The 14,780-nt window shown below is 38.4% G+C and overlaps 1 protein-coding gene across 3 annotated transcripts in view; it reads right to left on the reverse strand.

The window, feature by feature from the left end:
- Positions 1–5,043: 5,043 nt before the first annotated feature.
- The window catches only part of Immp2l (inner mitochondrial membrane peptidase subunit 2), a 947,147-nt gene continuing 937,410 nt past the window's right edge, over positions 5,044–14,780 (reverse strand). For all 3 annotated transcript variants that reach the window (XM_052185911.1, XM_052185912.1, XM_052185910.1), the window contains exon 7: positions 5,044–5,317. In XM_052185911.1, coding sequence (XP_052041871.1) covers positions 5,198–5,317 — 120 coding nt within the window. In that variant the 3' untranslated portion in view covers positions 5,044–5,197. The remainder of the gene's footprint in view (positions 5,318–14,780) is intronic.

A 14,780-nucleotide genomic window follows, 5' to 3' on the forward strand; every position in this document is an offset into this window, starting at 1 on the left:
ACTATGCCAGACTGATTTCCAGAGTGCTTGTAGCAGCTTGCAATCCCACCAGAAGTGAAGAAGTGTTCCTCTTTCTCCACATCCTCTCCAGTATCTGCTCTCCCCTGAGGTTTGATCTTAGCCATTCTGAGTGATGTGAGGTGGAATCTCGGGGTTGTTTTAATTGGCATTTCCCTGATGACTAAGGATGTTGAAAATCAGGAAATTGAACAGAGGTGTATAGCAATGGGGGATGAGGAACTGGGGGAAGCAACCAGAAAGTCCCATATGTCAAGAAAGCAAGAGCCTCCCATGACTTCATGGGGATGACATTAGTTGAAATATCCCACAAAGGGAGGGAGAACCTGTCTGAGATCATACCCAGATGCTAGGTATGACCCCACAGTTGAGGGATGAAGCCACCCAACCCATGTCCAAAATTTTAACCCAGAATTGTTCCTATCTAAAGGAAATACAGGGACAAAATGTAGAACAGAGACTGAAGGAAAGGCCATCCAGAGACCACCTGGGGATCCAAAGTACATGCAGACACCCAACCCTGACACTATTGCTGATGCCAAGAAGTACTTGCTGACAAGAGCCTGATATAACAGTTTCCTGAGAGTCCCTGCCCGATCCTGACCAATACAGATACAGATGCAGGCAGCCAACCATCTGACTGAGCACAGGGACCCCAATGGAGGAGTTAGGGGCGAAGACTGAAGGAGCTGAAGAGACCTTATCTGGCATCAATGGGAGGGGAGGCCCTTGGTCCTGTGAAGGTTTGATGTCCCAGTGTAGAGGAATGCTAGGGCAGTGAGGTGGGAGTGAGTGGGTGGGTGGGGGAGCACCCTCATACAAGCAGGGTAAGGGGGGACAGGATAGGAGATTTGCAGAGGGGAAACTGGGAAAGGGTTGACATTTTAAATGTAAATAAATAAAAATAAATAAATAATATTTTGGGTCATATGATTCATATTGATTTTGTTAAAGTTCATAATTGCTTTGCCATTTCTTATCTCACTATCCACTAAATACAAATTCTGTATAAAACATTAATTTAGAAACCCATGATAATTAACAAACATCTAACAGATAGAAAGCACATCATACCTATTATATAATTGTCATCAATGAGGGAAGCAGTATAATTCTGAACAAAACAAACTCACAAGGCATAAAATAACTGCTAAAGTAGAATTCCAACTTTAGTGAAAATAGCCTAATTAAAAACAAAACAAATGTATCTATTCATTGTGTATATACTGTGCTGACATGCCTGTACCATGGTGCATGACCAAAACCAAAGGACAGTTTAGGGAGGTTGGTTCTCTTCTACTATTGATTGCTCAGATCCTTGGGTTTGGCAGGAATTATCTTTATTCAACAATTCACCACATTCCCTAAAATATCTTGAAAAACAAATACTGAGGTAGCCCTGGTAATCCTAGCTTTTCATCTCAGTTACTGGGAATGCTGAAGCAGGAGAATGGAATGTTCAAGGCCTACTTCCTCAAGTTAATTGACACCCTGTATTTTCATAACACATTCATAAACAGTAAAAAGAGGGCTGCTAAATGATAGAGGGCTGGCCCAGCATGAGCCAGGCCCTGGGATTAATTCCAGTGTGCCTGAGATGAAGCGAACACTGACAACAAGGCCTAGATAATCACGTGCATCAGGGCCATGTGAGTGCTCAAGGATAGAAACCAATGACAGGGTGGCGGCTCCTTTAGAAAGACCTGACTGGATGACTGTGCACTAGGATGATTCTCTTTGTGTCTGTAGTAGATTAGATAATGAAACATTCAGGAATTAGACATTATCATATAATCAATGGAGATGTTCAAATATGTTCAGGTATCCTCTCTAAAATGCCAATTTCCTTTTCCTTGTCCCCCTAAACATGTATACCTGTGAAGCTCTAACTCTTTAGTTTCACTTAAAATTTTCTTGTTGCATTTTGATGACTATATGAGCTTAGAAAGCATGTGCAAGGAAAACAGGAACATGCTAATTTGATAATTTAATCATGATCAGAGCTTAAAAGTACTTCTCTATACAGTACAGTTCTATAGAGTCTTTGGTAAAATTCAGCTATGAATTGCAAAAGAGTGGAAAAAACAATCATTGGTCTACATTTTCTCACAGCCCAGTCACACTTTTCAATGTTGGAAATTAATTTTAAAAACTCACTGTACATCCCCCCAGATAGTTAATTACACATTGCTGGAAAATTTTTGAGCAGCTGAAATAGTTTTGTATCAGTTGCATTACTAATTCCAAGGAGGACATCTATTCAGCTCAGAAAGGCTAAATCCAAGGAATTACTCCTGAAAAAGGACCTCACCTCTCACGTTCTCCCAAGCAGAATGCACTCCCTTGGGAGTCCTTCCCAACTCCCATCTCCCAACCTACCGCCATACCTATTTAGTGTTCCACATCTTTGATAAGCTGTCAGGTACCAATTTACTTATTTATAATTTTCTCCTTCTCTCATCAATAGACTCAGAACTTCTGTTTTATTTATCTTGAGTTGCAATTTTGAACACAGACATATTGGTCAGCCAGAATTTTACTGTTTATTCTGTATAAGCACATCATCAAATTGGATAGGATACAGCCTTGTCTAGACTATGATGCTTCCCAGCATGGAATAAGGTTCATTAGTACACAGAGTGACTGGTCAGCTCTTCTCTCTCTCTCTCTCTCTCTCTCTCTCTCTCTCTCTCTCTCTCTCTCTCTCTCTCTCTCTCTCTTTCTCTCTCTCTCCCCCTCCCTCCCTCCCTCCCTCTCCCTCGCTCCCCCCCCCTCTCTCTCTGTCTCTATATACACACACATATATATTTAAATACGTAGGCATGAACGTGTGTGTGTGTGTGTGTGTGTGTGTGTGTGTGTGTGTGTGTAGCAATTAACTCTGCCTTTCAGAAAAAGTAAGTCTTTTGTCAAGTTGATTGACAAGCACTCAGTATTAACTGCTGCTGATCAGGCATGCAGCTAGAGAATGCAAAACTGAACACAAAGGGCCTTTCTGTGCTCTCTGATGATTTGGAACCTTGAGTTAATAGTTTGAAGAATGACACTAGTCACTGATACAGGAACAAGGCTAATCACAAACTGTTTAAACTCTTACAATATCGAGGCCGTTCATACCAGTGACAAGCAGCAGTCACTGCCTCTTCCTCTTCCTTCTCATCTTACCCCTCACTCAATGCTCTTCCAATGCCAGTTCTTCAGTCCTCAGACTTATTTGCTAGGAACTAAAGTTTCAATACCATATACATCATATATTTTACATTTAATCAAGGAAGTGGGACTCAAGACTCAGAAGAATATGTGGTAATGTATAAATCATAGTGAGATTAAGAGGTTCAGGTTGGGGAGAAGAATCAGTGGAATTGAGGGATCAATAAGGTCAACCGGGATTCAGTGAAAGACTTTTGACATGTATGTATATAAGAGCAATTTCATGGGGTCTGCTGACAATCAGGCATGGATGGAGGAGGATCTGGAGGTTCCCCTCACTGATGAAAATTTCAAAAAGGGGGTCAATGCTTTCGGTTGTATTATACCCACTAGGGAGACCAACTGAACCCAAGGAAAGTTCTGACACAGTGCTCACACAGATGGCCCTGGTTCAACTGAGTGGTCATCAACGACAAAAGTCTTAAATCTAAGAAAGAAACTGGTAGGAATGAGGGAGAGAAAAAAGATTATGGGTGAAAATGTAATCAGAATATTACACATATATTGTAAAATATATGAATAGTTTCATATTCTCAAAAATATGAAACTATCAAAGAACAAATGAATTTAAATATAAAAATAAATTTAAATATAAAAGATAAAAATAATTCTGAAGCCAGGTTGTGGTGGCTTACTGCCTTTAATCTCAGCAACTGGGAGGCAAAGTCAGGCAGATCTACGAGTGCAAGGTCATCCTGGTCTACAGAGTGAGTTCCAGGAGAGCAGGACTACACAGAGAAACCCTGTCTCGAAAAACCAAAACAAACAAACAAACAAACAAGAGCAAAAAAACAAAACAAAAAATCTGATAAACCAAGTATATGTGTTCAATGTTTGCTGAATTAACTATCAGAATGCTAAATAAATTACTAGAAGAAACTCATACTTTTCTCTGTGTGCTGTTTTTGTTATCATCCTAAACCTGCCTGCCATAGTGAACTACAATCCACATTTGCAAGAAGAAATAGAAGAAATGCTGACCTGATGAACACAATCTAGTAGCCTTAAATCTTGTTCCTATCAGAGCAAACTCTTCAGCAACGGCAAGAAGAGGTGTTTTATTAAGACTATAGCTGTGAATGCAGGAGCGTATACCCTTATTAGACAAAGTTACTGACTATTGTCCCACCATTAACCCCTTTGCAACTGCTGATTTCAGTATTTCAGAATTACACTGAAAAATCACTTGGGGGGAAAATGCCAATTGTTGTTGATCTGGGTGTGATTATTTCCCATTCTATTTAGATCTTTTTACCAAATGTGATAAAATGTTGACCTTATTCATCATTGTGAATGGGCATGAAATTACTCAGAAGTTTTATATTAAAAAGGGATAATAAAAACATTTGATTATATCAAATATTGACATAACCCTTTTTTGCCACTACTTTAATTTCTGCCTTGGATAAGAGATAAAATGCTTTTCATTAACAGACTGGTTAACTGATAATTAAACACCCAAAGAAGATGTGGACAAGTGGCTGTGTTATTTGACATCACAGTTTCTGGTCCTTCCTAGCTGGCAGTCTGTTTTGTGGATACCTTCAATTACAATATAATCACTATCTTTATGTGCATAATATTTGGTTTTCCTTCTTCTGTCTTAACAGTAAACGACAAACAAATCATATTCACTTCACATTAATTTTAAAAATCTTTGAGCAGCAGGCTTCACGGGAAAAAGTCTCATTGATAACTATGCACTCTCCAATTTACCTTCTTTAATATGTACAGAGAGCATGCTTTCATGTTCTCCAAGAACTGGAATTTTTGGTGATAAGCAATATAGAATTAAATACAACATACAATCAAGTGTCATGTAATGCTGTTTAATATGGAAAATCTTTCTCTAAAATTCCAGACAATCTTCAAGACAGACAGAGGGCTCTTGCTCAGCACCCCCAGAACACCTCCCTTCTGGAGGAGGCTTCTGGTGCTTCAGCTCTTCCTATGGTGGGCTCTTGTGCAGTTACTTCTCACCAGTATGGAGTGGAGAGCGTTCGGGAGGAAGAATAGATTCCAGTCTCTGCCAGCGCTCAGGAGGCCACAAAATATGTGTGGCATGGGCATGCAGGAGTCCCAGCGAAACCTGAATCCAGGGGAAACACACAGAGAACAAAAAAAAAAATCATTTTATACTGGCTATTATAAATAGCTTGAAAACATTGATTCAGGTCTGATGTGCCATGGAAAGACTGTGATTAAAAACAGAAAACATTTAGGAACATTTTTCCACGGTTGGACATATGTCCACTGCTTTAACCTTTGTAACAGTGATTTGAGGGAGTTATGGTTTTAATTTTCTCAAGGAGTAAACTGAGTTCAGAGAAGTTTAGAAAGGCAAATACATATGATGCATTGGAACCTGATTTCAGTAATGTTTCACCCTCCAATATTAACCTCCGCCCTCAGCAGGCTGTTTGCACAGACCCAGGAAACACAAATCTAGTCTATAGTCTCATATGTCCTCTAGAACTATTGCCTGAAAGAGACTTTTATAAGACAGTCATAATATATATATATATATATATACATTATATGTGTATAGCTATATTATATATATATATACATATATTGTATATATATAGCTATATTGTATATATTATATATATTATATAGCTATATTATATGTTATATATGTATATATAGATAAAACATTGTTCCATTTGCTGGATGGGCAATCAGAATTTGGGTGTGAGTCTGGGTGAAGACTGGTTCCAGGAAGAGCCACAAAGGAACATGGGCAAGTACACAGGAAAAGGATGAGACCTCAGATCAAACAAAGTTGAAGATCACCAGACCATGGCATAACAAAACAGCATTTGCAGAGATGGGCCACTCTCTGCTGGGAGAGAAGAAACCAGAAACATGCTGTAGCTTAAATAGAGACAGGATCTGCCCAAGGAAGAGCGAGAGGCCCTGGGGACTTGGGAACAATTTCTTTCAGGCTCATCCTGAACCTCACACCTGTTCTATGTATAATCCAATGTTTCTTTCAGGTGTTTTGGTTCCTTTTAGTAAGGAGTGTCATTTATAAGCAGCATCTGATACCAGTTGTGCCAATGGTCTTGGGCTCCAATTCAGGAAATAAATATAACAACAACAACAACCAAACACAACAACAACAACAACAACAACAACAACAACATAACAAGTACCAAAAGCTGCCCTTCACCTTTCCTTACTTTATAGTTTATCTTCATGGTGACTGGCTGGCTTCCCCCAAACATTTAAATACTAATTTACATGGTACTAAAATATATAAAAATAGTTTCAGAGTAACTATACTATAATTTCTACCTACAACAAACTTACTGACTAAAAGTCAAGACTCTTTGGCAATCATTTTAGTTCTTGAATCAGTATATTTTCTGTTGCCAGTGTTTACATCTTACTCTCTGGGTGAGTTACAAAGAAAGAAGGTTCACTGTGGCTCCTGTGTCTGAAAGTGTGAGGTTGAGGGTCAACAAGTGCTGACAGCATTTATCGGTGTCCTCCAAATACAGAGAAGGGAGCATATATGTGTACATATGTCTGTCTGGTTCCCTCTTTCCTCTGATGAAGCTACTAGTATTTTGTCACAGAGGTCCACTCTAAATCCTTTAAGTAATGCTAATCATGTCTCAAGTGACCCACCTTCCAACACCACAGTCCACTAGGTTTCCATCTTTCTAATACTTTCCAATGAAAGGAAACTCCAGTATAAGTTCTTGGGGACAGACCATTTCTATCCAGAGCAGCTCTAGTATACATTTTATTGTAAGAATGCTGGCTAAATTCACTGTTGGTTTAAAACCCAAGTGAGCTATGTTATCAATTTATAAGCAGGTTCATTTGTTTCTACTTACATTCCGTTTGAGTTTGTTTTTAAGCCATTTTTACTCAATTTTGAGAATGGTTGTGATTGAGTGTGATTCCTAGCACACACACACACACACACACACACACACACACACACACACATGCAACCATAGCAACAGTGTTACTAGCTAGAAAATCCTTCACTGGATGTAGATGATCTCGCATCACACTGCAGTTTCTACCTAGCTTGGTTCACATTGTAGGCTCAGGTGAGGTAGACAACAGGGCGCCATCTCTTCTGTTGTAACTCATTTTAGGTTTCATAGCAGGTACTGAGTTGTATCTCAAGCCCTGAATTGCTTTTCCAAGCAGTTTAACTTTTATCATAAGGGTAATTTGCCAATGTTTTAACTTGGCTGAACTATTGCCAATATATTCTCTTGCTTGCTTAGTTTGGAGCTCAGTTTTGGACATAGCGATCGAATTCTGATTTCATATTACTGACTCATTTACTGAAACTAATCTTACTGGGTTTTTTTTGTTGTTGTTGTTGTTAATTCTGAAAATATAATAAAAGTACCATTCTCACTTTCTGAAAACGTTAACCATGAAAATTATGAATAGTAATGGTGAAAATTCTGGGGGATATTATCAATACTGTTTAAATGGTGATATAAGATTCTGAAATTGAAGCTTAAAAATATTGAGATTAATATGTACAGAAAATATTTAATCACTTGCTTGTCTTGTGACTTGTTATATTTTTATTTTATTTTTGTAATTTTATTTTGACAGGTATCTACAGATAAGGGGAGAATACAGTGGACATAGAAATAAATTTAAAAAGCACGTGAATTTTTTCTATATCTTAATTCCTGTATTGGACATATCTTTAGCCTTCTTACCTGCTATGTTAGTGAAGGTTCTTTAGATACATGACAAGGATTCAGATATCCAAGGCAATTTATCTTGCTAAGTAACAAATGTGATTTGAGATGTTTGGCGAATCCAAAATCTGACCAGAGTGGCCAGGAGAGCGTAGAAACAGGGAAAGTTCAACCCAAAGGAAGTGTGGTCAGCTGGGGACAGCCAGTGGGTGGAAGGTACAGCTCAATCCCCTTGCTCATTTTCTTCCTGCACTATGTAACTCAATCTATTGCTGTTCTTGGGTCTTCAGTTAACTTGAGGAGGCCCAGCCACCTTACGGAAGACACACTGCTCTCCTTGTGCCAGAACAGAAATCATCTAGAATTATTGTTTGACAATGTATCTGGGCACTGGGGCCCAGTAAAGGGGGCACATAAGATCCAAGAGGCATAATCATCCACCTCTGCCCTTTGCTTTGTTCCGTGTTATTCTTAGTGCTTGACTCCAGAAGGCAGCGTTTTGAATGACTTACACATATGACTCAGATCTCGCAATGACTCATGAGGTAGACATCCCATCTCATTTACAAGCGGGAAACCAGTAACGGCAAAATATTTTTTAGCTCACACTAAAGTGAGTGAGTTTTTACACCATAGTTATCAACCCAATGTGACATTTCTGACAGACAAAGAGGCACAGACTTCATTAAGTTGGGGAATCAGTAAAGTGGTAGTGTCCCGGACAAAGCAGAATATGGTTGTCATTATTGCCGTGCTCCTTGACTCTGTCAGGGACATAAATACTTCTGAGAATACCAGATACAAGCCAATGGAATGAACCATATTCTTTCAAATTGGTATGATGAAATCCAAGGACACAGTCTTTCTCAGACTCATTTGACCATGTCTGCCTTTAAGGAAAAAAAAATGGAGTAAAAATGAGGCCCTGATGCAAACTCATTTATATTCTTATAAGAGGAGATTGAGATGCAGATGAATCCCAGGAATGCATATACACAGGAGAAAGAACAGCTTATGACCATTGACTGAGGGTCTGCCTACAATCCACAAAAAGAAAGCTTACAACAGACCAAAGCTGCTGGTCCTTTGATCTTGTACTGTTTTCTCTAGAACTATGAAAAAAATAGATGCCTCTTGTTTAAGATACCATCTGTTATATTTTGTTATCACAGCTCAAGAATATGAATATGCATGCAAATAAAAAGAAAAATGGAAGTCACATCAGTGATATATCCAAATACTCATAACACAGACCAAAGAACCTATTAAAGGGAAAAGGAAAAAGACATATTATTAAAGAGGAAAGAAGATATGTTTACCATATAAAAGCAACAATTTTCCATTAGGTTAACAGTTTGGCTTCAATGACCCTCAAAGGCCCGTATGGTATTGGCTTCCCCTCTAGCAAGTGGCTTTTGGTTCTATAAGGGGTAAACACTAGTGGGTGCTTTATCCCACTGCTCTGGCATCCCAGTCAGAATAACAGTTTTTCTACGTGCTACTACTATAACATACCAGCCCCAAAGTAACAAGCCAACCAATTATGGTATAAACCTCCTAAACTGGAGCCAAGTAAATTCTTTCCCTTGTTAAAAGATTATCATCTTGGACTTTTTGTTTTTAATTGTTTTTAGGCAGGATCTCATTATGTATCTATAGCTAGTCTTGAACTCACAGAGATCAGCCTGCTTTGACCTCCCTAGTGTAGGGGTGAAGGGTACTGGCCATGATGTCTGATTTGTCTTGTACATGTGTTATAGTAAAAGAAAGCTGATTAAAGAATCAGCCATACCAGTGTCATAGTGGGACATGATGCCCCTTGTTCCTTACTCATGTGTGTCCCAGATAGATCTATGTATCTTTTATTGGGTTTACAATATTATTTAGATATTGAGAATGAAAATTTATAGTAAATGTAAGAAGCATATTAATGAGCCATTGAAAAACTCTAGCAAGTCTCTGTGTTTTTAGTATCTACTTAAGAAGGAAATAGGTTTATGTGCATATAATAATGCACCTCTTACAATTAATCCCTTATCCCCATGGGGCACTGAGCTCATGGATTAGGATTAAGCCACCTAGAATAATAGTCACTACTTTGTTTTGAATGTGTTCTATTTCGTCAGCAAACATTTTTGGAATTCACCAATAATCCATGAAACTGAACACTAGCAACGTCCAATTTCTCATTTGTTTGCTATATACAGGAGTAGGATTGTTCTTGTACCTAACATAGCATAGTACACTTCAGACGGAAGGTTGATGCACCTGACTGACCTTAGAGAGCACAGCTTTAGGAAACACCATTAGTACCAGCTGGAAAGTGTTTCATGCTGTCACCTAGTTTGTTGTGTCTACAAAATGCCAAGGAACCACATGAACTAAATTTCCACTGAATTGCTTGTCTTTGATCAAATTGGCTCCACTGAGAAGTTATTTTGGCTTCTGGTAGGCAGACATACGCATCACCAACCCAGCTTTTCTCCAGGTGCCAGGGGCACAGGTGTGTGTAACCATGTTTCCGTCCTTCCTCTCCATCTGCATGCAGTGTACCAAACACACCTCCATTTCCTGGCTTCAAAAGCCTTGTCTTGAAGGAAGGCTCTACAAGGGCAAAGTAAGGAAAGGTAAAAGCAAGACTTCCAAGGTTGGATAGAGTAGAGAACACAGGGAATAAAGAAGGGTGCTAGTGGGACCAAAGGTTCTTTCAAGACAATGCTCAGAACTGAGATGAAGACAAGAGATGTAAATGTGAGAAGTGTGACAAAGCACAAAACTGGAAGCTCAAGCAATTAAATGTTTTTAAAATAGAAAAGATAAACATGGTACACCCATATTATTAACAAATAAAATCTGTCTTTGCTGAATCTATTTACTTGCATAAGAAGGGAGATATTTCCCTATGAACAAGGTCCAGTGATATTTATTCTACATTATTACAATACCTATAACTATTTTTGGAAGTCAAATCAAACTGAAGAAATACAGATTTTGAAGAAAACTTATTTAAAACAAGAACTGAATACATTCTTCGAAACTTATTTGTTTGTGTGTTTACTTTATGTTTCTGTGTGAGGGATTGTGGACACTGTGCACACATCAAGGTCAAGGCACAACTTGTAGCACTATGTTTTCTCGTTTTTACCATGTGTGTCTGGGAACAGAACTCAGCCACCAGGCTTAGTGGCAAGTGTCCTTATTCACTAAGCCATCTCACGGGCTTTCCAAACTTGCTGATTCTGCAAAATCCTTTAAGAACACCATTCTTAATTCTTTAGAAAACAGCATCGGGAGACAGGAGGGTTCTGTAATCACTGATAATGTGCTACAAAAAAAGAGAGACAGGCATAGGATGTCTACAAACAACAATCCTACCACCTCAACAGAACTGAGAAAACACACAATTTTTACCCTTGTTGCACATATATTTGTCATTTTCCAAAAAATTTCATCTAAGTATATTAGAAATGGAAAGAAAACAAATTTCTCTTGTGTCTCGTGGCTACCATTTGCCTCCAAAACAAATAAGCCACAGTAGGAGAAAGTAGCTCATGCCTTCATGAGTCCTGGTGGTTACTTGGCTACTGATCAACAATCTAGCTCTCTCTCCTCTTCTCATACTAAAATTTCCAAGAATACAACATCAGCACCAATTTGTTCAGTCTTAGCAAGGGAACATTTGCCAGTGCTATACATACAATATGCTCCAACTCTTTGTGGATTGGGGAACCACTACGGGGAATGGTGTCCTTCTAACCCATGCTGAGAGTGGTTCAGAGTAACCAGCAAAGCCTCTACAGCCTCTGCTTTGGTCACATGCATTCAGTATAATGCAGCAAGTGCGGGTGAGGGAGGAAGTCCTGGCAGTGTTGATCCTGCCTTCCTTGACCCACTTTCTGTTTTTTTACAACATCATTTCATCACTTTTATTTGCTTGTTTCATCATTTTACACCACCAACAATGAGACTACAAAACATACAAAAATTATTTTAATAGCTGGCATAAAAGGGAATTTAAAAAAAATAGTGGCAAAACCAGATGCACAACATACATAAATCAAACAGAATTGGAAATAAAGGCAACAATAAATTTCACACCATCAAATGAGCAATTGAACTGTCCAAAATTATTCTCTAAGAGACATTCTGATAAAAGATTGAAGAATAAAAACACCTGCTTCATTTCAAACATGGCTTAACCCTCTTTCAAAGTTTTTATCATTATTTTTGTTATAGCAGACAAGGTTCCTAAAGAGTAGGACATTAGCCTGCCACCCATTTCCATGGTCCCAAGGTTAGTCCCCAAAACTGAGCAGATACGCCCAGTCCATGATAAGCAGACATATGAGCGCTTCCTTTCTCAGTAAACTGACTCTCATTTATACAAGGACACACTGAGAAGATCACTTCCTTCCTTATAATGAATTGTACAGGAGGCAAAGGCGAAAATCATCAACCTCCCTCTCCATGAAGACTTTGGTTCTGATAAGAACAAAACCAAACAGATGTGCAAGAATGGAGGAGAGAGGGAGGGAAGCTCTGGGGGCAAAGGAAATGACTGAGAAGGAAAAGCAAGGCTCAGTGCGTATGAAAATAATTATTTCTACACAGGCATTTTAATAATGAAGATATGTGTATACAATATGATGACAATTTACACGTCATGGAACAGTGCCTAAAATATAAAAAAATAATATATGCATGATTACAGGCAGGAAAATATGAGAAACGTACATAATTAAAATGCTATTGCTTTATTTGTTCTTCAATAATTTCATATATGTATATAGTGTATTCTAATTATTCTATCTCTCTCTCTGGTCTCTCCCATCTTTATCAAACCTCCATCTATTTTTATAGCCCCTGGATAGCAACACCTGACCAGATGAAAGCTATTATTATATAGTATTATAATATATAAAGAAAATGTTTACTCATCTCATGTACTATGCCAATTCATTATCAACATTAGTGTGATTGATTATAGGTTCTGTATCAGATTTTACCAGAATTATCATTTATTTATGGTATAGGCATGATTATAGACAAGATGTTGATATCATCAATGAGAAGTCTCGATTCTGAAATACATATTTTCAAGGTTTTAAATATAATATTTGCATTTCAATTATATGTAAAGATGAATATTTTACCTAAGAGAACTGATGTTATCAGTGAAGAGTTTAATCCTAGGTAGGATGACAGCAGGCTAGAGATAGAATCAAAGAGAAAATACAAAACATAATCCACATTCTCCAGGTCACAATGATTGATAGGCTGATACCATATAATATTTTGACACTGAGCAGGGGCCAACCATCTGCTTCCTGCAGTACGCTTTCAAAGGCCCCACTCCCGGACAAGTGTTTTCCTTCATTACTGACAATTTTAACTTTAATCATTTCAAAGCAATTTTCCTGCTCAAGACTTCACTTTAATCAGAATGCATTTCCAGGTCACTTCATGGCCCTCTTCATGATTCTCTCTAGACAACAACAGAATCACGCATAATCATTCTAGGCCCCCTAAGACACCATTGGTAAGTAGTTAGTTCAACATTTTATGCAAAAAAAATAGACACAAAACGGGCCTCTAGGGGTGTCTCCAGCTAATTTTCATGAATTAATTTCCCAGGATTAATGTTTATGTACCGGTCTCCTTACCACATAATCAAATCACTGGAGGTGAAGTGGTCTAAGTTCTCATTTTGCAGCTTGATTAAGCAGGTGATGAAATACTTGAATATAATTTGGATAGTTAGCAATTCACAGCATCCACAGTTATCTGCTGTGGATGGGTGACAGAACTGAGTGATGCCTTATTGCTTGCTTGTGTGCCTCTAGTAGCTGATGTCCCACATGCTATTTTTATGTAGGAAATAAAAGCTCAAATAAACACATGAGGAGAGAGGTATAAAAGCCTTTATTGTTGTTGAAATTGTCTTAAAGCATATTTAGAAGGATTGGACAAGCAGCCACTGGTACAAACAAGCTAGGCATTAGTAACAGGATACCCACAACTCGTCCTGCCGTGCTGTGATGGCGTGTGTGGCCATTCCTCTGCTGAGTACAGCACTATTCATTCAGGTGCTCATATGGTACCGGCCCTTACTGAACATGCCTCTTGGCTTCTGCTCTCTCTTTTATCTTTTCTCACAAAATGAAACAGAGAAGACTTACAAAATAAATAACCAGGAACAAAAGAAGATAAATAGAAGTGGCAACTACAAGACCCAAGAGAATTCCTGTGAATAGCACCGTGCCTAATACTCAGCTCTCTGAGAACCAAGTGAAGAGGAAGACATGGTAACTTAACACAGTTCTCTTTGGGAGCAGGGAATTTTCTTTTGAAAATCTTGGAAAAACTTTCAATTCATAAGGGAGGATAAGTTTTTCTATGATGTAAGTTTTCTTTAAAATATTTCTGACATAAAGTCTCACATCAGGTACTTTATGGGTCATAAGGGACGACATCCACATACCTAGCAAGACTCCCCAAAGAGTCAAAAGCAGAGTTCATTTGCTGACAATCTGATATATAAGGTTCTGTAAGAGGCTAAAGTGCCATTGTTATGTATAGAACTTTCTAGAGCTCTCACTTGTTCCAGTAATGAGAACTCAGCTTCCAGGAAGGCTTGGGAACACAGAATGCCTTTAGTCTATTTGTTTCTTATACTTACAAGAGCAGAATGAGTCAGAACCAGAACACACTCATTCTGCCTTTCTGCTCACCTACAATGATTCCCTTAGCGATTTCAAGTAAAACTGTAGCTCTTAGCTTGCAACAGAGGCCTGGCAACTTCAGACAAGTGCATGTATAGGAATGATAAAACAAAACAAATGATAATTAAACCCTGGGTTTAAC

The sequence above is a fragment of the Apodemus sylvaticus genome, chromosome 6, assembly GCF_947179515.1.
Source record: "Apodemus sylvaticus chromosome 6, mApoSyl1.1, whole genome shotgun sequence".
NCBI lineage: Eukaryota > Metazoa > Chordata > Mammalia > Rodentia > Muridae > Apodemus > Apodemus sylvaticus.